The 24470-nt window shown below is 43.5% G+C and overlaps 1 protein-coding gene across 6 annotated transcripts in view; it reads left to right on the top strand.

The window, feature by feature from the left end:
* SGCD (sarcoglycan delta) overlaps positions 1 to 24470 on the top strand; it is a 293057-nt gene that overhangs the window by 137907 nt on the left and 130680 nt on the right. For 5 of the 6 annotated variants that reach the window (XR_014318478.1, XM_082771715.1, XM_082771717.1 and 2 more), the window contains exon 3: positions 19290 to 19475. Coding sequence is in view for 5 of the 6 variants with exons in the window: in XM_082771715.1 (XP_082627841.1) it covers positions 19290 to 19475 (186 nt within the window). In the remaining variant the exon portion in view is untranslated. Of the gene's footprint in view, positions 1 to 9694; positions 9772 to 19289; positions 19476 to 24470 lie in introns of those variants that run through there. The other variant, XM_082771719.1, reaches the window with a different exon arrangement.

Below are 24470 nucleotides of genomic sequence, written 5' to 3'. Positions count from 1 at the left end.
ACTGAAACCCATTGAGGAAAGATTGACTAATTTCACGTGGGGGTCACCATCTGCAATATGAGCAGACCTGCTATAACAAAAGATTTACTTGGTTTCCAAAGCTAGTAGTCTTTATGGTGGTCTTCTATTATTATTTGCAGGCAGGTTGTCTTACAACTGTTATTGCACCTTTCCTTGGCCTCTGTCATATCTCACACAGTTACCAAAATACTACTGATTGTGGACTGCTATCAGGTATAAAAATAGCACACTTGTAATGTAGAGCATTAAAATTCATAGACTGTAGCAGGGCTGTTTCTTGTGCTTTCTGGACAGGCCTGTTAACCTTTGACAGATTTGCCATGGAATTCCAGCTGTAGAATAATAAAAACAGGTAAGTGAAAAGGGGCCCTACTGGGAGAAAGTTTATGTGGCAGGATGATAAACCCGTAAAATTCAGGGACTGTTCCAGACCATGCTCCCTGCAAACACGCACGTTCCCCCACCTGCTCTCCTTTAAAGCCTAACTACCTGGATGATTTAGGTTAAAACAAACGCACTGGCTTTGCTGTTCTGTTGCAGGGAGATTGGTTTAACCTCTGTGTGGCAGCAGGCATGGAGACTTCTGCAACGCGGCGCTAAGTTGCTTTAGATTTTCTCTGATGATGATAAATAGCTGAAGGGGTGAAAGGGGGAAGCTTTGCTCAGCAGCGTTGATGTGAATGCAGGGCGCTGCTGTTTCATACAAGGGGGCAGATGCTCACTTCCTAGAGCAACATGTTGAGAAACACTTAACCCCTGCCCCTGTCACATAGGAGTTGTTGCTGCAGAATTCACATCTAACCCACTGTAACAATACATTTTTTGTTCCTTAATATCATTCTACTTAAATATATATACACATTTTCACACACAGTAGAGAACAAATGTCTGCTCTGATTTCTCCTTATGCTGATATTTTGTAAGGAAAGGAGTTAAAAACATTAAGCCTTTTATTAGATCATCTTTGCCTTTGGAAATGGTTTTATGTTGGAAAGAGATTTAATTCTTCATTTTGCATATTTCCTGCTTTAGTGGAGGGAAAGTTTACTCTAGCTTGCATATATCTATAACCCACAGAAACAGAGAAGGGAGGGCATTTCTGAACAATGAGAATAAGACACATGGGCACTTGGAAAATAGACAAAATCAAATAATCTCTTTTAATTTACAGTCAGAGACTTCACAGAGATTAAGTATAATTGTAAATATATCTCTGAGTAATTGATATCTTGAATACTATTGAGAAGCATCCCAATTAACTTTTGCTTTTTATTTTGGGGAGAAAAAAATGTACAGGTAAAGTCACTCAGATTTTTAAAAGGAACAACTCCTAACTTCCTGACAGCTACTTTGCTCAAAAAATATGGCAGGGTGCAAGACACAAAGCCTCTCTCTCTCCTCTTCTCTCCTTGCCCTCGCTCCATCTGTGGTTCTTGTTAGACAACATCAGGAAATCCAGGAGGACATTTTTAGCCTGAAAGAATGGAGAATTTAGGGCAGAAATGATGTTAACATTAATCACAGCAGTGACGAAACTTCACTCCAAAATATACGAATGAGACAAGATTTCCCCTGTGTCCTACTAAGGAAAAAAAGATTCTGTGGCTGCCAAATTGTAGGGTACGTTCACCTGGTTAGGGAAGGAATCAAACAATGAACCAGTCATTTGTCTACCGTATAGAAATGAACGTTACAAGGTGAAAGTTGCTCCCTTCCTTCAGCTCTGCAGTAAAGATTTCTGCAGTATAGCTGGAGGATCCAGGGGCTGCTGTGCTCACAGGTAATCTAAGAGCATAACTGTAAGGTTAAAGGAGAAAAGATGGTGCCAAGAACAGAACTGCTTTTGACTCTGAGCTCTGCAGAGGAAGGGACAGGACATTTGTTTCTCTCTTCCTTCTGTCTTCCATACTCTTCAGGGCCACACATTTTTACACTTGTCCTTAGAGTGAGTCTTTGGCTTACAGAGATTTGGAAGGAGCAGCAGCCTTCGCTGACAGCGGAATGAGGGATAAGCCTTACCAGCTGCTGAATTAGAGAAACATTTGGAAAAGAACAGCAGACCCAAGTGCAAATGGTCTCATCGACTTTCTTGGACTTTTCAGCCCTTATGGCTGCTGTTGAGCCACATGAGAAAACCCCTAGCCCAGGCTCCAAGAAACTGGTCACATATGTAAAGGCATGAGGAAGCATCTCAGAAATTAATGGGTAATTAGCTGCAGTGACAAAGGGATTTCCCAATCAAATGTTTGTTTGTTTTTTACTGTTTGCGACATCCTGCCAATAACTTAAGCAGAGATGCTGAGATTGGTAGGCCTTCGGCTAGATTTCTGTAGGCAATTCTGAGTCTGGAATTTTTGCACAGTGTCCTTTTCATGGTCCTCACAGATACGCATCTACCATATTGAATTCTCTGGCAGGGTTTAAGGTCAGTGGGATTAGTGATGTACAAACATGCTTTTATTTCTCAGACCATTACATCTTTATTTTCTTCCCTCTGTCTCACACATTCCACACAGTCTCAGTTTAGCTTAATGTTCCTATTAATTTGCTTTCTAAAGCTTCCCCCTCATTCTCTGTTGAAACTGAAAATATGTGTGTATGTGCATGTGTGCATTTATTTTTATATAAGCATAATACTTCTTCACTCTGCTACATCCAAGTGTCTGCATACTGTCATGAGCTACTCTATGAACAGTATGTGTCTTATCACCTCCTGCAGGATATAAGCAGAGAGAAAGAATTTGCAAAACTTGGCCAAAGATCGTCCATAATTTTGATTACCAGAACTGCTGTCTCCCTGCTTCATATTCTAGTGTGTATATTGTGCATCTGGCTTCAGCCTGATGCTGAGCAGCTAGCGCTGTTATGGGAAGAGGAGGGCAAGAGCTCTCCTTTGGCACAGGTATTTTGTGTGAAGGCCACTGCTGCCCATCTCAGGGGGCTTACACAATCATGGAGAAGTCTCGGTATCCAGACTGGCATAGCACAGCTCATTAAAGCAGGTGGCCTTGGCCAGGGCTGTTTATAGACAGACAGTCTGCCTTCCTGGTGTTCTGCAAGAGTCCTGCTAATTGCTTCGTAAAAGACAGGCTGCCTATGAAAATTGTTTCGTACAGCCAAATGTGGATGCATCAGGTGGTGTTAAACTTTGTGATATAATAGGACGTCTAAATGTAAGAACAAGCAGAGCTTCTTTCTTGATGGAATAAAAATAGGCAGGAGCAGAAAGGAAAAGACTGTGATATGCAGAGACTCTGCTTGACCAGCAAGTGCTCTCTGCATTAAATGCAAGCAGCATGGCATATCCATACTGCAAAAATCCCAATCACAACAGACCTGACAGAGAAACTGAAACTCTCCCCACCCCCTAAAATGATGATAGCAGGCTAAGGTGAGGATTTGTCTTCACTGGGGCATACATCTATCAGCAACTCAGAGAGCAGCTGTGTGCCTTGAACCTGATTTCCGAAAGAACTAAGGGTGAGGCTGCTCAGATAAGAGTAATAAATTTGGGTACCATTAAGACCGTAATAAAAGAATAATTATTGGTCTGGTCAACTGCATAGTTGCTGTTATGTCTGTATGAAATTAATCTTCATGGTTATTTTTTCTTTGTTGTGTTTTTTATGCCAGTCCCATAAGAAAGGGAGCAACCAAGGAAGTTGTATGCCTTTGCATGGTGACATCCATTCTGCTTCCTTGTCATGCTAAACATGAAGAGGTTCTACTGTTTGTAAATGAAGACCTTTCTGATTATTGATAAATAACTTCTGGATGGGGAGTATGACACATGCTGGCTGGAAGAACAGGGCTCTGTAATAGTAATATTGCCTTGAAATTACAGCCCACGTAGTTTGAGAATGATTCAGGATAATTACATTAATGTTGCCAGAGAAATGAAAAGGAACACTTTCCATTTTACCTATTAACTAGCTCTACTGGCCTTAAATTATTTCTGCAAAGAGCCTGCAAATGGCTGAAATCATCAGAATAATTACAAAGCACTGGTTGGGGTCGGGGGGTGGGCTGGATGTGGTCCCAGCTGCGTCTCTACGGCCAACAGGTAAACACTGCTGCTGCTTTTGTGGAAAAAGGAGCACGGCACAGAGCTTTCTGATGAGGTGCGCTACAGTCTGCAAATGGGCTCAGGGAGTTTGCAGGTCCCAGACCCTAAGGAGAAAACAGCCATTAGGAGTAGGTTGCTCTCAGTACAGGTGTTACACATCAACCCCTGCAACATTATGCATGAGCCTGCTGTTATTCTGGCACGGTAGATAGTTGAATTGAATTTCCATCCTCCCTCCCCCTGTTCTTCAACTCTCCTGAGCTTGTGCTGTGGAAGATTTCTGCCTTTGGTGATGACTTTTTGCCACCTCACTCCTTGTATTATAGCAGTGGCAGAGATGTGGGGGCACCTTTTCAAAATTCCAGACCCTGAACTGCAGCTCTCTGGGTCTGGCCTCTCATAGGACTTCAGTCCTTCACTTCCTTGAACCTTCCACCTGAGTTTCTCTTGTGCTTTTAGCCCTGTACAAGTGGCACTGACTGCTGGCCTGATCTCCCATTTCCCAGCTCACCTGTCAAATGAAACTAGGACTTTTTGTTTCCTTTACTGTCATACTTCTGTTGGCAAACTCAAACAGAAGGGGCAAAATTTAGAACACATATCTAAATAACTCAGTGTCGTGTGAAGCAAGGTTTCCTCTTCAGGGTTGCTTCTGCCATTACTGAAATTTCCCATCTCCATGATAGTCAGAGAATTCTTGAATACTTGCCTATGAGAGCAGGGCTGCAGAGGTGTCATCTCCATGCCCCTCCTTATTTCTTTGCCTTTAATTTCAGGGAATTGAAAGATCTTGTATCTCATAACCAGTCCCGTATTTATATTTTCCTACTAAAATGTAGCCATATTTATCTCTGAAGAAACTAGGGCCGTGGGTGAGGATGCAGACGCTCCAGATCTGGCTCTCCCAGCTCACTGTTGTGTGCATGCAGTTGGTTGGTCTCCAGGCACAAGTTGCAACAAGCTCCTTCCAAACACAGACACACCACAAGTGCTTTTTCATTTTTCTTCCATTTCCTTTTCACTTGTCCAGCAAACCCATTTTGGGCCTGATGACCTCTGTGCCTTCATCCACTTCATCCAGTCACAGCTGCAGCCCTTAAATAGGACTACCTGCTAATAGCTCCCTACCCTCACATCAGACCTTCCTTCCCTGCACACGGATTTTCTCCCTCGGTTGAACCACTCCTATCCTATAACTACTGATGTTAGCTAAACAAATGTTGGCATCCCCTTTTTCCCCTTCCTTTGTCACTAGGTTGACCTCTGTCCCATCTGAATGCTCAGAGCTGGGCAAATCCGTGAGGAATGCCCAGAGCTTCCCTCCAGCAGCTTGCTGTTCCTTGCCCGAAAGAGTTAACTTTCTAATCCATTAGCTACCTTAATTCTGCATTTAAGGAAATGAAGCTCAAATGAGTCTTGAATTCTCCCTGTACACATGGATACGCAAGAGATCTGTTACAGGAGTCCAAGGCTGAGTATGATTTAAAATAATAATAATTAAGCAGATAATTTCTTTCAATTTAGAGTTTAAAAACATGTGAACATTTATATTTATTTGGTTGTGATGTTTCAAGAGATTGAATGGATTAAAAAAGTCATTTGGAGAAAAAGCTTGTACAAGGAGTTCCTTAATTATCTCTTTCAGATATTAAAATTTTCGTTTTGAATTCTTCCTCCAGTCCAGGTGCACACACACCTGCGTTTACATGCTGCTACTTTCTGCTTGGTTGTTTTGCACTGATTTTCTTAGGAAGGTGTTGGGAATGCTTCAGCAAGCCCCTAGAAATGTGCATAGCATGAAAATCCTGTGAGTTTTGATTTGTATGCAAATAGATATTATCAGTTAAACAGAATTAGTTATGTATATTGCTAAGTCAACAGTAAATATTAAATCATTTTCAGCTACATCCAGAAAATGCTGGAAGGTAAAATGCAGGTCAGGTTCAAATGGTGGAAAAGGAGCTTTCCTGTTTCTGAGTCCTTTTTGCCAGTGTTACAGATTAGTGTTAGGGGGTGTGTTTCCAGTCACTTTAGGTCTGGTTTTGATCTTTTTGAATACTGAGGTTACTAATGCTAAGTGGCTAGATAAGGAGGTTGGGTTAATTTCTGTGATTCCTGGAGGAGCCCTGTCCTGGGGGTTAATGCAGGGGAGGTTGTAGCAAAGTGCCAGCAGTGGGTGGCTGCAGGGCACACTCCAGACTGCCAACTGCTGCGGTTCCTGTGGTGCTGTGAGTAACCCCCCAGTGGCTCCCGCTGCCAAGGAAAAGATGTAGAAAGGTGTGGTGGAGAACGACAGCATGCAGCATGTGGAACAAAACGTGTAAATGTTGCTGTGCAAGCTGCAGGTCTCACGAATTTCCTGGTGTAGAAATTCATGGATCTGGTGGAGGGGTTCTCCTGCACCAAGTGGAAGTTCCTACACATTGCAATCTCCAGCTGCAAAGATACTGGAGCTTTGGGGGGTTAATTTGTTTTTATCTTCCCAAAGAGCTCTAGTAGCTGCTTTTTTTCTTCTTCTTTTTTTCGTTAATCCTCATAACCCTGCCAGAACTGACAAATAATAGCAGTTACGCAGATAGTTATGTCGACATCAACTTAAGTTTTACGCTTGCAAGGTTCATATATTTCTGGTAGCACTGGCAGTAATACAAATAATCGCTCAGTGATAGAAAAAAGAGCAGTCCCTAAGCCACAGTTCTGATGCTTGAAGCATCTTTAAACCCCATACCCAAATGAGAAAGAGATAAAAACAACCTAGTCAAAGTGGCTTAGCTTGAAGGAGCATTTTATGTGTTACTTGATGACAAAATAGTTAGACATTAATGCAGTTTACAGTAAGACACCCTTAAGTTATCAGTGAGGTTGATGTGATGCCTGACAGATTTAATGTAAATATTTATAGACTTGGCCTACTAATTATGCCAATGGAAAAAAATGCAATATTAATGCTGTCACCTCCCCACATCTCTACCTGCCAGCACGCTGCTAGCTCGTATAAATATTCTGAAGTTAGTAAGTAAAGCACATAAACAGAAGAGATCATTTACATTTTTAATAAGGGATTAAGTTATCTCCAGCGGTACTTTCCAGCCCACAGATGTATGGGAGGCCTGTGGACTGTTCCCCAGGGAACTGTGAAAAATGACAGAAAAATAGAGTTTTGCATAGAGTATCTGGAAATCTCTCTCTGTGAAATCATTGAAGGGGTATGCACCACCTTTGGCAAATATTTGGGGATCCACACTGAGATAAATTTGAAAACCACTGATTTACCATATTTGTATAAAGAACTGAGTAATTTCAGAGTATCCTACTGCCATGTGGTAACTGATCTGACAATTAGTCCTGCTGGGAGCCAGCCTGCTGTAAGAAGGCCTGGACCACAAAGCACCGAAGCACGTGCTTAAAGTAAAACCCATACCTTGATCCACTGAAGTTCCTGCCTGTCACCATACATAACTGGTTTGCTGAACAAAAGCCATGGGGAAATTTAAAGCAGAAGGCAAGGACTGCTATCATCTTGCAAACAGCTCTGCAGATGCCCGATTGTCTTTGTAGGACTGGAAATCTAATTACGTGAATCTGCAGCTCATATTTTTCTATTTCAATTTATTTATACTAAGAGACTCCAAAGACTTTCGGCGCTGGTGGTTTCAGCCATTACTGTCTGCCAAGCTGAAGAATATTATCATTGCCATTGTAGCCTGTTTAGGAGACTCTCTTTTAGCTGCATCAATGCTCTCCTGATTTGCGATCCAAGAGTCTGTGGTTTCTGTTCTGGCACAAACTGACTCCTCACAAGCTGTGCAAATAAATCTGAAACGCTATCACCACTGGTTGTGTTTGTCGGCTTGTGTGCCTGCCTTTTGCTTGGCTTATAGTCTTGAAAACTGAGGCAGAAGGATCAGGTGGTTTCATAGTGATGTTTCTTCTGCAAAGCAGCATCTTGTTCCGTGTATTGTCCTGCTGAAGGCGGTGTGGTTCAGGTGCTCATCCAGGCTGTCAAAATCTGGCCACGCACACTGCCAGGGCACATTGGCAATATTGCCAAGCAATGTGTGCTCTTTGCAGGAGTTAAGAAATGGGCATTTTGGGGCCAGAACAGGGTGCAGATAAAAACCAGGCATGGTGCTAACACAGTAGCTCTTAAAACAGGTTGGATGGAGGAAGTAGGGCAGGTCAGCAGTACGGGCATCCTTTGTGTGTGATGTGAGCTCTCGTCCCCAAGTACAGATCTCTCCTTCCTGCTGGGTAAATAAGTCCTAGCTGTGGACCTAGCCCAAAGTCAATGGAAGGCAACAGGCTTTCTACCACATTCAATGAGCCCTGGATCAGACCATCCACAAGGCACTCTGTTTTCAATCCCCAGCTGCATTTGTCTCTTGTAAACACTTCATCCAGACTCCGCACCTCTGTAAATCACAGAACAGAATAACCTGATAGAAGTGGAGTGCACGGTTTTGAAAAGGAACATTAAGAGGGAAAAAATATAACTCTCTCTCTTTAAACTGTCTCTTTTCTATATTGTTACCTTGACAACTCTGCTGCTGTGTTTCATCTTTGGTGGGACTTAGCTGTGGTGGAATAAGGAGGACATCCATGTGCGTTCCCACATCTACTCCGGCTCTGCTTCACAGGCACATGCCAGGCACAGGGCATCTCGAGCTGCAGAGCTCACGTTCGCTGCCTCGACCCATGGTGCTGGCTGGAAATGATTACAGATATTAAGAACTGGGACCCATTCTGATTAAAGGTATAACACTATATCTTCTATTTCTTTTTCTTAAGCCAACACCAGAGCAATGGTAATGCTCTTTGGGGAAAAAAAAAGATGCAAGGTGCTTAAAATATTTTTAAAGGGTTAGGACAGCTGGAAAGCAGAGAGGGATGAAAGTACTCAAAAATAGTTGTATTATTTTTAGTATAAGCAGATATGGGACTATGTGTCAAGATTAGGATACAGTCCTGATGTGCTGAACTGAGTCTAGAGATGCTAAAAATATGCTTTCTTTTCTCACAATTCTTAGAAGTGGTAGAGGCAAAGGTATGAGGAGAGTGGTGGTGAATTGGAATTTTAGTTCCTGTGTTTCCTTGCATACTGGGGTTTGGCTCAGCTGACTGTTAACCTAGGCACCCATGACCACCGATACCAGCAAAACATGATGAGGCAGGGTGAGGTGTTAGCTGTGGGAAGGGAATCCCTCTCGACCCCTTTTCCTTCTTCCCAAAGAAAATCCCTACCAGCATAACCTTTTTATTCTTTTAGACAGAAATGGCTAGAATTTAACAGAATAGCTGCAAACGCAAGCCACGCAGACTCCTGGGCTGAGTGCAGAAAGGGGTGTCTGTGTACGAATGTGTGTGCAGAGAAGGGGGCTTTTAATGCAAAACACATGTGTTTTCAATTGCTGTCTGGAGCCAGACCAGTAGCTGTAACTTGGCCTGACAAAGCCTTATTGAAGTACAGACACTGTGGTTTCAAAGCAGTTAGAAAAAGAACGGGAATGCTGTTCAGGAAATTCTTCAGGCATGGGCAGGGACTTGGCTGCAATTCTGCTGGTGGAAAATCTGACAGGGGCAGCTCATGAGCACAGGCCAGGCCTCGTGCGGCTCGGAAAGCAGTGCTGCATCTTCCTCTGAGCCTCCAGCGTGGCTCCGGGCTTTCATCTCCCACCGAGAGAGAGGTAAGAGCCGCATTGTTCCTTCCCGGGGCAGCCGGTCGGATTTGCTGCGCGGCTGCGCTTCTGCAAAGAGGCTTCTTGCTTTCAGAGCATTGTTTAGTGAGAAAGTGGAGAATGTGCAGCTGTGGTATATTTGCTGAAGGATTGGAGGAGTTTGAGGCTGGGTGTTGGTTTCTGGCTAACTTTGCTTCAGCGGTAATTCTGCAGGCAAAGCAACTCTTGCGCTGCATCTCTGGCTGGGTGAGCGCTGTCACAGAATAACTCCCAACTTGTGCATTTTGGGCAGTATGTCTGCTTATAACCTGAAGCCACTGAAAGGCTGGCTCTGTACCATGTGTCACTAACAGATTTTAATGAAAAATGCTATTCAGTCATGCTAAATATGTTTATACGTATATTGTGTTACAGTTGTTTGATGGGTTGAAGGCGTACTTGTCCGGGGGTTATCACGCAGTTAGTGACTATCCCATCACCTGGTACAGCCAGGCAGGGCAGAGAGGCACTAGTTGGGTAACATTCATTGCCTTGTGATTTCTATGCTTATTATTTCTGTGTTTTATAAAATGCTAGCAAATTGCAACAGCCAGCACTGTCAGAAACCACGTACTGCAGATTAGAAGGAAAAACATTAATTTAGTGCCTCTTCTATCTGCAGCCTCTCTTCTGATCTGCGTTTCTTTCCCCAGATAACTTTAGAAACATGATAAAAAGCTCACTGTCTCTTTAGGAGCCTGCCAGAATGAGGCAGGGCTCTCATCCCTTTAGTTGCAGCACTGAAGCCTGCCTCGCCTTGCAGCAATCTCTCCACCTTATAAGGCAGCCTTGGGGCCAGGAGCTTGGGCACGGCGCGTTCATCGGGGCTGGTGGAGGTGTCAGGGGGAGTCCGCCTCTCGCAGCTTCGGAAACTTTCTTACTTCTCCCAGTGCTTTCTCCTCAGATTTTCATAAGTTACTTAATGTATTGATGTAAACTTCTTTCCATGTTTTTTTTTTGTTTGTTTTGTTTTTTGTTGTTGTTGTTGTTGTTGTTGTTGTTTTCTTTCAACAAGGAATGAATTAAGGATATTAAATTTCAGAGGGGAACAGTGATAAGTGTTTCTGGCTAGGTTCATGGGGGAAAACCCACAGTTTGCTTTTCCCACATCCAGCAGGACTACATGTACAGGACCTAAATACTCATTCAGTCTGGTGATCCAAGACGTTCAGTGACAAGATGAGGTTGGCCACAAAAGTGCATCAGATCCAGTGAGGGCCAGGGTGAGAGCTTTCTCTTGGTCATGATGGGGAAGTGTGTACCTAGGGTAACTTCAAGGGAAGGCAGCAGGTTCAGGCAGGCTGCAAACCCAATCTGGATGCAGCAGGATTCAGTAGATTTAGATCTTCAAGGGGAATAGTGTCTGGTAAATGCACACACTGTGTGTTTGATGGAGGGGAAAGAAGAAAGGGGTTTGGGAATATCTTCTTGCTACCACACCTGTTTGGTCCTGTAAAAGTGCTGGTCAGCTGAAATGGGCTGGTTTGAACCAAGTCAGGGCTTTGTTGGTTTGGTGTGTAGGAAGTTTCCTGGAGGCTGATGGGGGCAAATGTTACAAGAGGAAGGAAAGAGATGAGCTGCAGAAGAGGGAGACATATGATGAAAATGAAAAGGCTCAAAGCTTGCTTTGCAGATAATACACCTGTGGTGAAAATGCTGTGTTAAATGAAGTTCTCGTATGATCTGGACTGTTTGAGCCTGCACAGCCTGCCATCTTACCCTGCAGACTTGGAGCTTTATTGCTTATCTCAGCAGCTGTTAATTCAGGCACCCAGACAGCCTGTTAACTTCTTCACTGCTAGGTAGAAGCTTAGTTTTTTTTGAAAAAATGAGAAAAAAATCAAGTTCCTGCCTCTGGTCATGTATTATCCTACCTCACAAATCTAATCATCTGGCATTTGAAGAGCCAGAGAGACAGACGGGCTAGAATATGCCTGTCAGCTCCTAGCTTTAGGGGTGCAGTGTCTGGATTTGGGATGACTGAGCATCCAGATGGGCTGTTTGCTATACTCCATGCTCTCACAGGACCCTGCTGGAGACACAGGTGAGTTCAGGCAGAGCAGGGAAGGCTCTTTGCAATGCCTGGGCTGGATTTGATCGAGAGAGGTGGCCGCTTCCTCCCTATCTTTGGCAGGTCCTCTTGGGCCTCCCTCTGCGAGAGATGTCTTTTCTGCATCCCCACCCAGGTCAAGTATTCAAGCTTTGCTTTGTGTCCAGAAGGACTGAAGGGTGTGTGCATGCATGTGCACCTGTGGACAAAGATCTTAAATCTGTAAGGTGAAAGAGGAGGATCCCATCTTCTTGCAAGCACACAGATGAGAGAGCCACAGGCACACCCTAAAATGTACATTTCTTCTTCTGGACCTTCCCAAGAGCAAAGTAGGAAGCAAGTGTGTCTGTGCAAATGAATAAATGGATGAGCACAGTAAACACATTATATGGAGGGAAGATGCAGCAGAACAAGGTTTAACTTTAGAGAGCATATATCCAGGATCACTGCAGAGACTTTACTCTGGCTCTTGGCACACGCTTAAGCCCACAGTTCTTGCTTCCTGCCATGCTGTTTGGGTTCCAGCCACATAAATCCATATTATGATCCTGCTTTGCACATTCCTACAAGTCGTATCTCTTTTCTTGGTACTGTGGGGTGAGAGTATGCTGGGACAGAAGTCTGGAAAGTATCACCTCCTGTAGCTTGCCTTCTGATTCAAACTCAGTTGATTATATCCCTCTCACTGTTCCCACAGCCCCCTGTAGTCACACCTGCTGCTGGCTATTTTAGTGTAGTTCTCATATTTGTTCATCCTGCTTTGAGACACTCCAGTGGGAAAGAGCTTTTATAAACTTGGCACAGATGGACATAGGCTTATGATTGCTTCACATCATCTGAGTAGTGCAAAGGAACCAGTGTGTGAGGCAGCAAATACAGGACGATGTTTGCATGCAGTGTGAATGTACTGCTGCAAATCGGGGGGCTTTTTGTGGAAGGCATTCTTTGCTGGCTAGCTCAATATATAACTCACTGAAGTCATTTTTTTTCTTCCTTGTTAACTTTTCTTTCCATTTTCTCTTTAATTCTAAAAAAGAAAAATATCAAGAAGAGGTAGCTATCAAGAAAAAGTCTGAAATTTGGAAGAAACACTCATAAATAAGAAAACAGACATGTTTGTCTTCTCAAGAGAAGAGAAACAATAGTAACATCACGTTGCTCACAGACTCTTGCAGCACTTCAGAATAAAATACCACCTTAGGTTTAGGAGACACTATTCAGAGATGGAGCTGCCTGTTACTTTGTTTTGTTCTGGCAAACTCTAATATGTTTATAGCTTTTGCTGTAAGTGCTCCTTGAATGCAAAGCAGCAACTGAGCAGAGCAGAAGCCCCATGCTCAGCTTTTTGTTCAGTCCACCTTCTCAAAGCTCCTGGTTTATAAACTGAGGCTTTTGTGGTGCCCTTGTTGAATTTCTTGTTGAAATGCTGTCAGCCCTGGTGACTGGGGAAATTACATGAGCTTTTAAGACATTAAAGGTAGGGAAGAGCCTCAAGTGTTGAGGGATTGGGATCAGAGATGCTTTATGATGAATCCCCAAAGTCTCCGCAGCTCCCTGTGCTGAGTGAGTCCAGTTTCCTAGAGATAGTTCAGAGATGGGAATGGCAAAAGAGGTATTTCTTAGTGGACTGTTGGACTGTTCAGACCAAGCAAAGTTCGTTGATGTGCAAATATCGGGCTGGATGTTTGAAAAACCCTGCATGTGACGTACCCTGATGAGAGAAACTAGTCAGAAAATAAGAAAATGTTATTTAAGATGTTTCCTTCCTATTTTTGTCTCTCTGGATGTGTAACACAGTGCTATGACACCCAAGAAATGTGTATTGACTGTTGATGGTCTTCACAGCTCATGGGAGAACCTGCTCCACACGTAGAGGAATGGCAACTATTGACAGAAGCAGAGGGACAAGCACAGAATGAGGATTTCAGTTTTGGGGACCAGAAATCATTTTATGGTCACGATGCTGGTAGAATAACAGACCTGGGGGTGTCAAGCTTGAGAGAGAGTTTTATGGGGAGTGAAGAGGCAAAAAGTCTTGTTGATAGAAGGCTCAAAAAGTGTTCTTCATGCCAAATTTTGTTCGCAGTCACACTCCAGAAATGTCTGTTGTTTTGAATCTGGTGGATAGTGTGCAGATAAAAGGCAGAGAAATTAAAGAGGTTGAATCTGCAGAGCATTTAGAGCTAGCGAACACAAGTACATTGCCTTCCAGTGATATGACAGAGAACACCTCTGCGGGTTTTTTTCTCATTTTAGCCAAAAGAAAAGGTTTCTGTTTAAAAAAGCAAAGGGAGAAAGAGAAGAGGATGTCAGTTACATGGATACAAAGAGAGGGCAGATGTGGGAGATGTAGGTCCAAGGCCCAAGGGAATTTGAGCCCATCTCTCTCATCTCTAGAAACGTGTTCCTATCACCACGATACAGGTTAGCCTGGGGTCAGATGCTCTTGGTTTTTCTGATGAAACTGTTACACCTCGGTTATATGCAAGCAGGCAGCTAAGCAAACTTTCTGCAAGCACACCAGCACATTTGCTGTGCCAGCCTCTTTCTGGACTGTGTTCACCTTCTGTACACCTGCTGATTTTGACTAGAGACCCTTTTGTCCCCTATAAGTATGAGTCTGGCTCAGCGCTCACAGTTTCCATGTAAAATTTATGGAAATCAGTTTGGCAAAAAATACATGGAAATAAATGCCGCCTTCCCCAAACCTGCTGCATCCCCACCTTCACCACCCCTGCAGTCCCCACGGGAAATCTCCATCCCATCCAACCCACTTTGGTGCACAATCCTGCCAGGCTGTGCAAGGAGGAGGGGGGACGCAGCCCCATGCAGCAGGGTATGGGCACAGCCACAGCCACTGTCACTGAGCTAGGACTGGCCTCAGCAGTGCTGCAGTGCCAGCGGGGAGGTTGGCGTTTTGGCTGGGGACACAATACACCAAGGGAGGAGAGGTGCTGTGTGAGCTGCACAGGACTTAGGAGCTTTAGGTCTGTGAAGCAGTGAGTCATTTTGATGAGCTCTAGAGCATTTTCAGCTGTAAATTTCAAGTGGGCTCGAAAGGGAGAAGGCACCTTCCCCGATTGAATCCCCTTTCAGCCTCAAATTATTCTATTACTAAACACGCATGATTTAAACGCTGATCAAAGAAACCCCCATGGCACAGAAACGTTATTGATTCCTCTTGTTATGCCTCACCCTCTTGATAGCCCTCATTGAGCCTACAAAGCTGGCATAGCCAAGAAACATTACAGCTATGGTATTTGCAAGGGAAAGATGTTTATCTGTCTTGGTGCACATAAAATGTTTTTTCTGATGAACTGGTGAGCCAGGTTGTGTCCAGAGCAAGTGGTGTTCTGCCTGCGAGATGTTACTGCAGGGGCAGGAGGAGGCGGTGGAAGGGCAAGGGGCCATGTGATGAAGACCTAGTGGCACCCACTGCCTTAACTAGTGGCATCTGATGTGGGTTCTGGAAACCGAGTGCCAGTTCTGACTTGTGATGCCTTTCAGCTGAGACTGATTTCAGCTTTACTGAAGGAATGTGCTGAAGGTTCTTTGCCAGAAGGAGTCAGCAAGCAGTCAGTGTGGATCAGGGCATGCAGTGCTGTTACTCTTCTGGTGTTCTTAATAAAATGGATAAATCTTTCTTGTCATGGATTGGATCTTGAAGGTATGCTAAAGTAAAAAGATGAATAGTTTATCTGACTGGGCTGGATTTTGTATTGCACTCTGTTTGCAGTGTTTGCATCCAGGGACTCTGTAAAGCTATTGTGCAAAAACTTATTACCCATTTTTATGGTTTGTTTTTTTTAACAGCAAGAATTCTTTGAAGAGTATCCAGGTTCCAGGCTATGCTTTTGTAGTCATGGTAATGCTGTCTGTGGCTAAACTGTGATGATTTGGCATCCTGTATTTTTTGTATGGTAAATGTGGTGCTGATAGTCCAACGTGGCATACATGTGGTCGGAAGCCTTCTCGTGGCAGGCAGATGCTTTCAAGCCTGACTTTTGGGGAAGGAGTGCCTTCCCCCCCTGCTATATTTGCTTCAGTATTTTGTTTTCATAGCTATTATGAAATTAGGTAGTGCTTCCTAATAATAATAATAATAAAAAATCCCATTAAGCAACTAGCAGCCTTTGCCCTTAGCTCAGTAATTGAAAAGGGGGTGTACCTTGCTAAACAGAACTACTGGATATCCTTTCAATGTAATGCTTCTTTTCCAGTGCCTAATTTGCTGGTTATGCCTTCATAATATGAGTCAAGAGAAGTTGGTAAAATGTAAATTATGACTAGTGTACTTCTCCCTTCTGCACAAAACAGATTATTGATAGTGGGTGCTGCTTGTTCCTTAAGCAGGTGCCTTACAGTCCTTGTTAGCCTACACATTTGCTTAACATACCTTGGCACTCATCACTCCTCACGTTTTTCTCTTGCTGAAGAACTACAAACATGAGCATTTTTGCTTGGTAGCCACAATTTAGGAAAGAATGCTAGCTAGAAATCGTGTAGCTTTAAGTGTAGCTGCATGAGAGCTTATACAGAGGGAATGTCCCATCTATGATTTTCATGTTGTTTTCTTGTTATAAATTTATACTGTATTACTAGGTCATGTTCACCATGTGTGTTGTAGTACTTCAGTTGCTCTATCTCTGTCAGGGCAGCTGTGAGCTAAATATTTTATCTAAACCAGAGAAATTCTCAAGATCAGGCTCCTGCGTGGATGCAAGTTGCTTTTTGTGGTTATGTTCTGTTCCTATAAATTTCTTGGATGCCTGCAAAATTTTCCCCCACCTGAATATGGTGTTTTTGCTCTCGTAGTGATTGCAGGGGGGCAGTGGGAGGAAGGGAGGTGGGGAGAAAGAATAAACAAGTTTTGCAATAAATATTTTGAGCTGGGTATTTCATTCTGTTTCGTACTGGTCGGACCCCTTTCAAGATGTGAGAGGGTTAGACGTGCAATTTATTCATTTTCTCCAAGGGAGAGGCTGCATTTAATATGTGCTCTCCAGGATCCCCTGTTAAAATATTAGGCAATAAAATCCTTGACGGTACAGTAGTTGTTGTTATAATTTCCCTCAGGTAGTGCAAACTGTAATTTATTGTTTTTTAAGATTTCCCTTGCACAGGAGCTGAGTGATTGTAGCAGCATAAAGGCCTGCTTTTCTCCAAGTACATGTATTTGTTTGTGACCTCACTCCTCCCTTCTGGCAAGCTCTCTGCTGCAAAGCCCTCCACAGTTTACAGTTGCTGACTTAGCATCTGTGAGCCAAAAGACCCATGAAAACCAAGCTGGATCTGCTGTGAGCAACTTGCTTTGTGCCCCCTTGTCAAAAGCTCTGGGCCTGCCCCAGTGCTTTGGCTGGCTTTGCAGCGCAGAGATGGGTACCCCAGTAGGTCTGAACAGCAGAAGGGATTTATGGCGAGCCCGCTTGCACCAAGGAAAACTGCTCTTTAGTACAGACATACCTTTCTTTTGTGATGCGTCCTTAATGCTAAATTGGCTGAGCCTACCCATGCTAAGGATGTGTTAGCTGGGGCAGGATAGGCTGGGGTTGTAAGTGAGGCATGGTTTGTGCCTGGATGTAAGAGCCTTTTTTTTTATTTATTTATTTTTTTTTTTAGACACACCAAGAAAGTGTGTCTGGGGGAAAAAAAAAAAAAAAAAAAAAAAAAAACACAACAAACAACATGTCAGGCTTGCAGGCATGGAAGAGCTGGCTGAGGCTTATGTTACTGTAGTTTTGTATTGTTTTATAGTTTTGTGAGCATGTGAAACCCTTTGTTTGAGAGGAGGGAGCTCAGCCTGGCAGGGGAAAGGAAGATTACTGGTTCTTTAGGCAGTTCTTGTCCCAGTCATGTGGGCTTCAGCATTGGGACAACAAAGATAGTGCTAACTTCATCCCAAGAGCAGTGCTTGAATAAAAGTTGTGCCTGGGAGAAACTCACCTTATGTCGACCTTTTCATTGCAATGGGCTCTGTGTCATTGTCTACTGCACACTGTGTTTCATTAGGTGCTGGAATATAAAGCTATTAGCAAATTCCTCTAAAAGTAAGGAAAAACTCTGAAAATAATGGTAAACAAACGCAAGCTGCTATCAATGAGCATCTTATTTTTACCATTGTTTTGTTCTGCCCTTATGGATCATGCTCCCACAGAGAGGAACTTCCATTGTTTCCCCCTATTTCACGGTTTTTGTAATTCACTGAATGCAAGCACTGATGGCAGATACCCTGAGGAAGAAGCCCGTGATGTTGAATCAGTAGCACAGGAATGTGTCTGGTGGCTTCTTATCTATCTAAAGTCTCAAATTCAAAATATCCAGCAAACTGCATGTTATTAGAGATGATCTGATATCATCAGCCTGTGTGGCCAATTCTGAAAATATATGAAGCTCTTCCCTGGGGGGAAGCCTGTGAAAGTGGCTTTCCACACTCTAAAGGTGGAGGGCAAGAAGGTGAACACTTACATTCATGGGGCAAAAACACCTCTGTAGGAACATCCATTCACCACCCTCCATCCTTGCTGGTTGCAATGCCATTTAATGCTTCTGTCTTTCATCACCAGCAGGCAGCCAGACCCTGACTGCCTGCAGCAAGCTGGGTACCGGGGTGCACAGGGGTGGCTGTGCTTGCCTTGGCCATGGGGGACTGAAAAGCAAAATTTCCTGGGGATGCTGCCACACCTCATAGCCCTTTTGTTCTCCTTGACACCAGGTTTCCTTCCTTCCCCCTTTCCTTGCTCGTGGCTCCAGTGTTGTCCTAGTATGCTGTGCCTGCCTGTCCATGGTGTCAGAGTTATTGTTAAATCAGTGTAGATATCTGGGGACAATTTGTTAGGACTGTGGTAGCTGGAGAGCTTTGTGCTTCAAGTTTATTTGGTTGATGAAGTTGGAGGTGGGGAGAAAAAGACAAACGTTTTCCCCTTGCCTTTTTTTCTTTGGCTAGAAGGAATGATTTTATTTGAGATGATTTTTTTGTTGTTGTTGTTGAATTAAAGCCTCTGAGAAGTAATATTGCATCTTCAAAACAAACTGCTGAACTCAACTTCTTTTACCAAATGCATGCAGAATTTTCCCCTCAGGATCCTTCGAGGCCCTGGAGTGCCAGCCTTGCAAAACCTGGGGCAGTGAGCAGAGTCATTTGAGAGTGATCTCCATAGGATACCTTTAGACAGCGTGCTTATGTGTGTTTATAAATATATACATCTAATACATAAATTTTTCTCAGCGTGGTACTGCATAGAGTAAGCAGCAAGAAAAATAATGCAGAACCAAGGTGATTGAAGATGCTGCCCAGCTGGTAAACTGAGAGAAAGAGGAGGGGAAACCAAACAAACAACTAAACCTATAAGAGGCACAGACACAAGTCCTCAGCAGTTTTTATCACTGGGTTTGTCTTGCTGCTTAATACACGTGGTTGTTTTTTTTGTGATTATTTCAGATGCCTCAGGAACAGTACGCGCACAGGAGCACCATGCAGACCTCGGAAGGACCCCAGGTATACAAAGTGGGGATTTATGGCTGGAGGAAGAGATGCCTCTATTTCTTTGTGCTGCTCCTAATGATTTTAATCCTGGTGAACCTTGCTATGACCATCTGGATTCTGAAGGTTATGAACTTCACAATTGTAAGTAGTGGGGGTTACCCTAAAAGCTGTGGGGAAAATGAGGGAGGGTTGTTTCTCTGTGCATGAATTCAGATATGGCTTCAATGGGTGTTTTAGTTGCTATGGATAGCTGTTGTTATAGGGAGGGGGAAAAAAATTATCCAACAGTCTTTTTTTTTTTTTTTTTTCCTCTCTGCTGGAGGACGACTCTTAGGGATGTTTGCAGAATTGCCAGGCTGAGGAATCAGCTCAGCGTCACAAATCACGTTCTTCCTTTGTGATTTTGTATCTATACACACTTGCGTATCAATACGTATCTATACACGCTTACATAAATACATATATACTTTTTCTTTATTTAACCCTTCCCCCCCATTTATTTATAATGTATTTTTAAATTAATGGATAAGGGTATTTTTAACTGGGGATTGGGAATGAGTTTGAGCCTTTCTCTTATGTGTTTTCTATTTTTCTCCGTGATTGGGAAGTCATTAAACTTGGTTTGTTCACGTACTGAAATGTATGAAAGGTCATACAAATGCAGTTCAAAAAGCTTCATAGAAGTAAGACAAAAAGACCCAGTGTCCCTGGGTGCAGTATTTAGGTGGAGCATATGCTTATTTTTGTTGTGTTTTGGTTGGCATGGGTCACCCGTGCCAGCACCACTTGCTTGCTGCACAGGCCCCCTGGGATGGAATAAGCTCTCCAGAAACCCCTGGAAAAACATAGGAGTTCTGTACTGAGAGGGAGGTTGCACTGGGGCAAATAGTGGTTTCTGAGCCTTACGTGCCCAGCACATTGCTTGAGCTCTGCTCAAACTTTTGGGGATAAAAAGGGGTGCCTTTTTTATAGGGTGAACTTTGCCCCCTTTGCTCAAACACACCAGAAGTCAGGATGTGGCAAGCCTTTAAACAAAGCAGGCCCTACCAGTTTTTCAGTAGGTAATTTGATCAGGCAGAGAGAAAATGAAATTACTTGTACCCAATTTTTTAAAACAGTTACTGCCACCCTGGTCAGGTGGAGCTATTTTAGGATCATTAGGATCTTCAAGAGAAACCAAGTTTGAGGCTTTAATCCTGGATTTACTTTGTGAGAGAACTATAAGGTTAAAATCTCCTAGACCAGTTTCAAGGACTTCCCCAGCTAGGCTCTGAAGTGAACAGTGCATTTGAAGTCTCCCAGCATTTCTTTCTCTGCTTTGGTCTTGTGAAGTCCTGCACAGCTGCGTCCAGTGTTATGTCATTAACGGGCCATGAGAATTGAGTAAACAAGCTCTGACTTACAGTATTTTGTCCGCTGGATACAGCATCAGGGGAACATGTAGAGTTCATTTTCTCTAACTTGTATGCTGTCAAGGTGTGCAGAAGGCTGTAATGCATGTATGCTTAGGGAGCAAGCAATTATAAAGCAGTAATCCACAAAAAGCTCCTGCAAGTGGGTGAAGGGTGAGCCAAACTGGAGCAATTAATTCTTAACCAGGCCAGTTAATTATTCTTATGAAATTGATGCCACTTTGCAATATATCTAGTGCTGAATTGTGGTCATTATATTAATGTAGTAGAAAAATTGGTATTTCTGAGGTGATAGTAGATGTGGTTGTATCCTAGTCATACAGACAGCAGTATGATTATTAGCCCAAGCATGAGATAGCAGGATTTCAGTTACTCGCTTTTTAGGAAAGAAACTTTATCCAGAGTAATTGAAGTTTGGGATGCCAGTCCCATGCTTTTTGCTATTTGATGGTGGTCAGTCTGCTCTCTGCAAACTGCTTGGGAAACCAGGTGAACTTCTCTGATCCGTTTGCCCTCACAGTCCACTCCTGATCCATTGCATTTTGTAGGCCATCTGCAGGAACATCATCTCCTAGGGACACTTGCAGAAACCTCCCTCTTCCAGCAGTTCTCCCTTCCCCACAAGCCTTTATGCTGGCTTTTTAGGGGGATGTGCTGATCTTCAAGCTGTTGTCTGAAACTATTTAAATTTCCTTAAATAGTCTGTCACCCTCTGTGACTCACTGGGGATTAGTCCAGGGTAAAGTATATTTGTGTATGTTTTTAGTTAGTTCATATGTTTTAAAGTTAGTGGGTGAAGAACAGCTTTTGGTGATGAAAACATAGACTGTAGCACCAAATCCTGCAATGGGAACTGCTTTATGGTTATAGGGCTCACTGAAAGAGTGGCGAGAGCCCAGCAGCCAAGTGTGAGCCCCTTATAGCTTAAAGTTACACCTCTGCTTAGCCCTGTTGGGACCTAATGTCTTGACCAAACAGATTACAAATAGACCAGGCAGGTCCTCAGAGATAGCTGGTGTGTTGTCTTGAAGAGTGTTTGGCTGAGGATGCTGCTTTGCTCACTGGTGAGGGCTGTGGGGAGTGATGGAGCTGGGCCTCAAGCCTGAGCCGCTGCAATCAGCTCTGCGTGTGGCTGAAGCTGGGGACCAGGAGGGCCTGTCACACTGCAGGTGTGGCCTAGCTGGTGCCAGGAGTGGTACAGACATAGGTTAAGTTATAGGTATGTTTACGTGGCCTCTGCTTGGTCCAGCAAGTCCTGCCACCTGTGGCACATGTGTTTAAGAGGTGCTGCATGTGGGCACAGCTCCGTTCATCTGATCTGCTTTTCCTGCAGCCTCGCCAGCTGCTTTGGATCCCGCTCTGCAATTCCTCCTGCGCTGCTCCCCGAGGCTGAGAAAACCACTTTGCTAAGTGAATTTTTAGAAGTACTTTTATCTCTAAATAACAAATGTAGGGATATTCTCAAATGAGGAGATGCAAATACGCAAAATCTTTAATTTGTTCCTGTTCTGATAAGAGGAGCTGGGAGATCTTCTGGGGCCAGAGAACGACTGGAGCAGTCAGTAAGCAGGAACTGCTGCTTAGGAGATCTGAGCTACCCCAGTGCTTGCAGAACAAAAAAAAAGGAGGAGAAAGTTTTATGGTTTTGTTGTTGTGGAAAACATATTTCCAGCATCTTCCCATTCCTGAGCTCTCCTCCCAAAACCAGGGTGTGTTCAGCTCCACAGGCCAGTCCTGGCACTTAGAAGAATGCAGTGAGTGCTCATAATAGCCAATAAGCACTCACTGTGTTCTAGTGAGCACAACAAACCTGCTCAAGAAAACTCAGGCATGTCCTAAATGCTGATAATGAGGTGGGAAGAAGGGAGGAGAGGAAGTGAGACAATCTTAGAGGGGGAAAAAACACCTCGTGTGGTTTCTACAACATGTTGGGCACTATTCATCCACTCCATGTCAAGCCCTGAACTCCCTTTCTGTCCCCTCTGCATGCCCTGCTGCTTCTACTCAGGGAGGAAACTCCTGTGGAATCAAAGCTTCCAATCTATGGCTTTAATATGCAAGGCATAACTAATTTATTCTAGGTTTTTCTTTAATGTGAACATTGAAGGCATAAATGTAAGTGTGGCTATCACTTTCTACACAGGACTGTCAAAGCAGTGTCATGTTCATGTGGAGCCAGTTGGTCACTGTCTAGTCTGTTCTCTGGTGCAGTCACTCAGTCCTTGTGCAGTATTTGATCCTCGATTTGTTTTTTAAATGATTTTCCCAGGCACAAGCTGTATGAAAACAGGCCTGGAGGGGACCTGAAACATCATCTGCCTGTTCTACAGCTGGTTCACACAGTCAGGTCCATTTATCCAGTTCATTTGCATTAGAGCTATGCTGCAGGAAGCTCTGTGAAGGTTGCTACCTCTAAACCTTACTTTGATTTTTAAGCCAAACCACAGAATGAATCTGAACTAAAGCCGCCAATTTGGGTTGAAACCCAAATGCACCCTGAAGGTCACCAAACCTAATTGAGGTAGAAACCACTATCCAGCACTAAAATTTCTGTTGATGCAAAGGTAAAGGGAATTCCATTTGGATTTTGGACAATGTGGTTTACACATACTGGGTTTGGGGAGAAAACACTAATGACTGCGGGTTGTGTATGTAACTTACCGCTCTGTGTGCCCACCAGGCACTAGCTTAGGCTGCATCCTGCAGTGTTATGTGTTACTCAACCTTGAGCTATGCAGGGCTTGGTTGAGCCCCTCAAGGATCTGTAGATGCCAAGCTAATTACAAGGCTGGAACCAGAGCTTTTAATGATCGTCTTCTTTATGGTCCACCTGCATTAGCATCCAGCAATGTAGCTTGTTAGTGTTAGCATTGCCCATGACTGCAGATGAGCACATGCTATAAAATACTTGCCTATGAGATGCTGCATATTTCTGTTCTGTTATGGCTATGTTTAAATGGCAAATGTCCAGCTACTTCTCCGTCCATCTGTCCATTTGCTCTGCCCTCGTGTTTGTCTACAGTTGCCTACTTGTGTACTTTGGACTCCATGCTCTTTGGGATAGAAACTGTTTACATACAGTATCCTGCAGTGCTATATACTGTAATAATAATAATAATAAAAATAATTTCCTACAAGTTGGATTGCAAGGCTTGAAATTCCTGAAGAACTGCTTTCTAAGAAACATACAGAGCAAAAACTGTAGGAAAGTCTTTATAAGGAAAATATTCTGCAACTTTGATATTCAGGAGAGAACGTTCAAGAGCAAAGGTTAACATCTTCCCCCAAGCCAGGAGAAATATGTGCTGCTTCCATATCTGAGTAAATCCATGCAGAAAAGCTTGTGCCACCCGTGCGTGCACCTTTGAGGAAGTGCAACATAGAAATGGACAGATAATAACATGTCTTGCTCTGTCTTCCTTAGGATGCAGAAGAGAAGGGGACCTTCCCTTCCTGGCCTGGTCAGGCTGTGATTGGGGTTCTTCCTAACCATAGCATGTTTCAACTCAGTTTTCTACTTCCAGAACCACACAAGGTTTTTTGAAGGTTAGGGTCTTTTAGAATAAGGTTTTTGATTTAAGTTGAACAAAAACAAATGACTGAGATGGTTGAGATATTTTATTTTTGCTTCAGGCTGTATTCACAGTTGAAAAGATATGTTTTAGCATCACTGAATGAATTGTTAACAATTTAGAGAGACAAAATGCTGCTGTAGGTGGCAGAA

This window comes from Aythya marila (genome assembly GCF_965140915.1).
Source record: "Aythya marila genome assembly, chromosome: 14".
In the NCBI taxonomy this organism is placed as follows: Eukaryota; Metazoa; Chordata; class Aves; order Anseriformes; family Anatidae; genus Aythya; species Aythya marila.
This window is presented reverse-complemented; position numbering and strand designations above follow the sequence as displayed.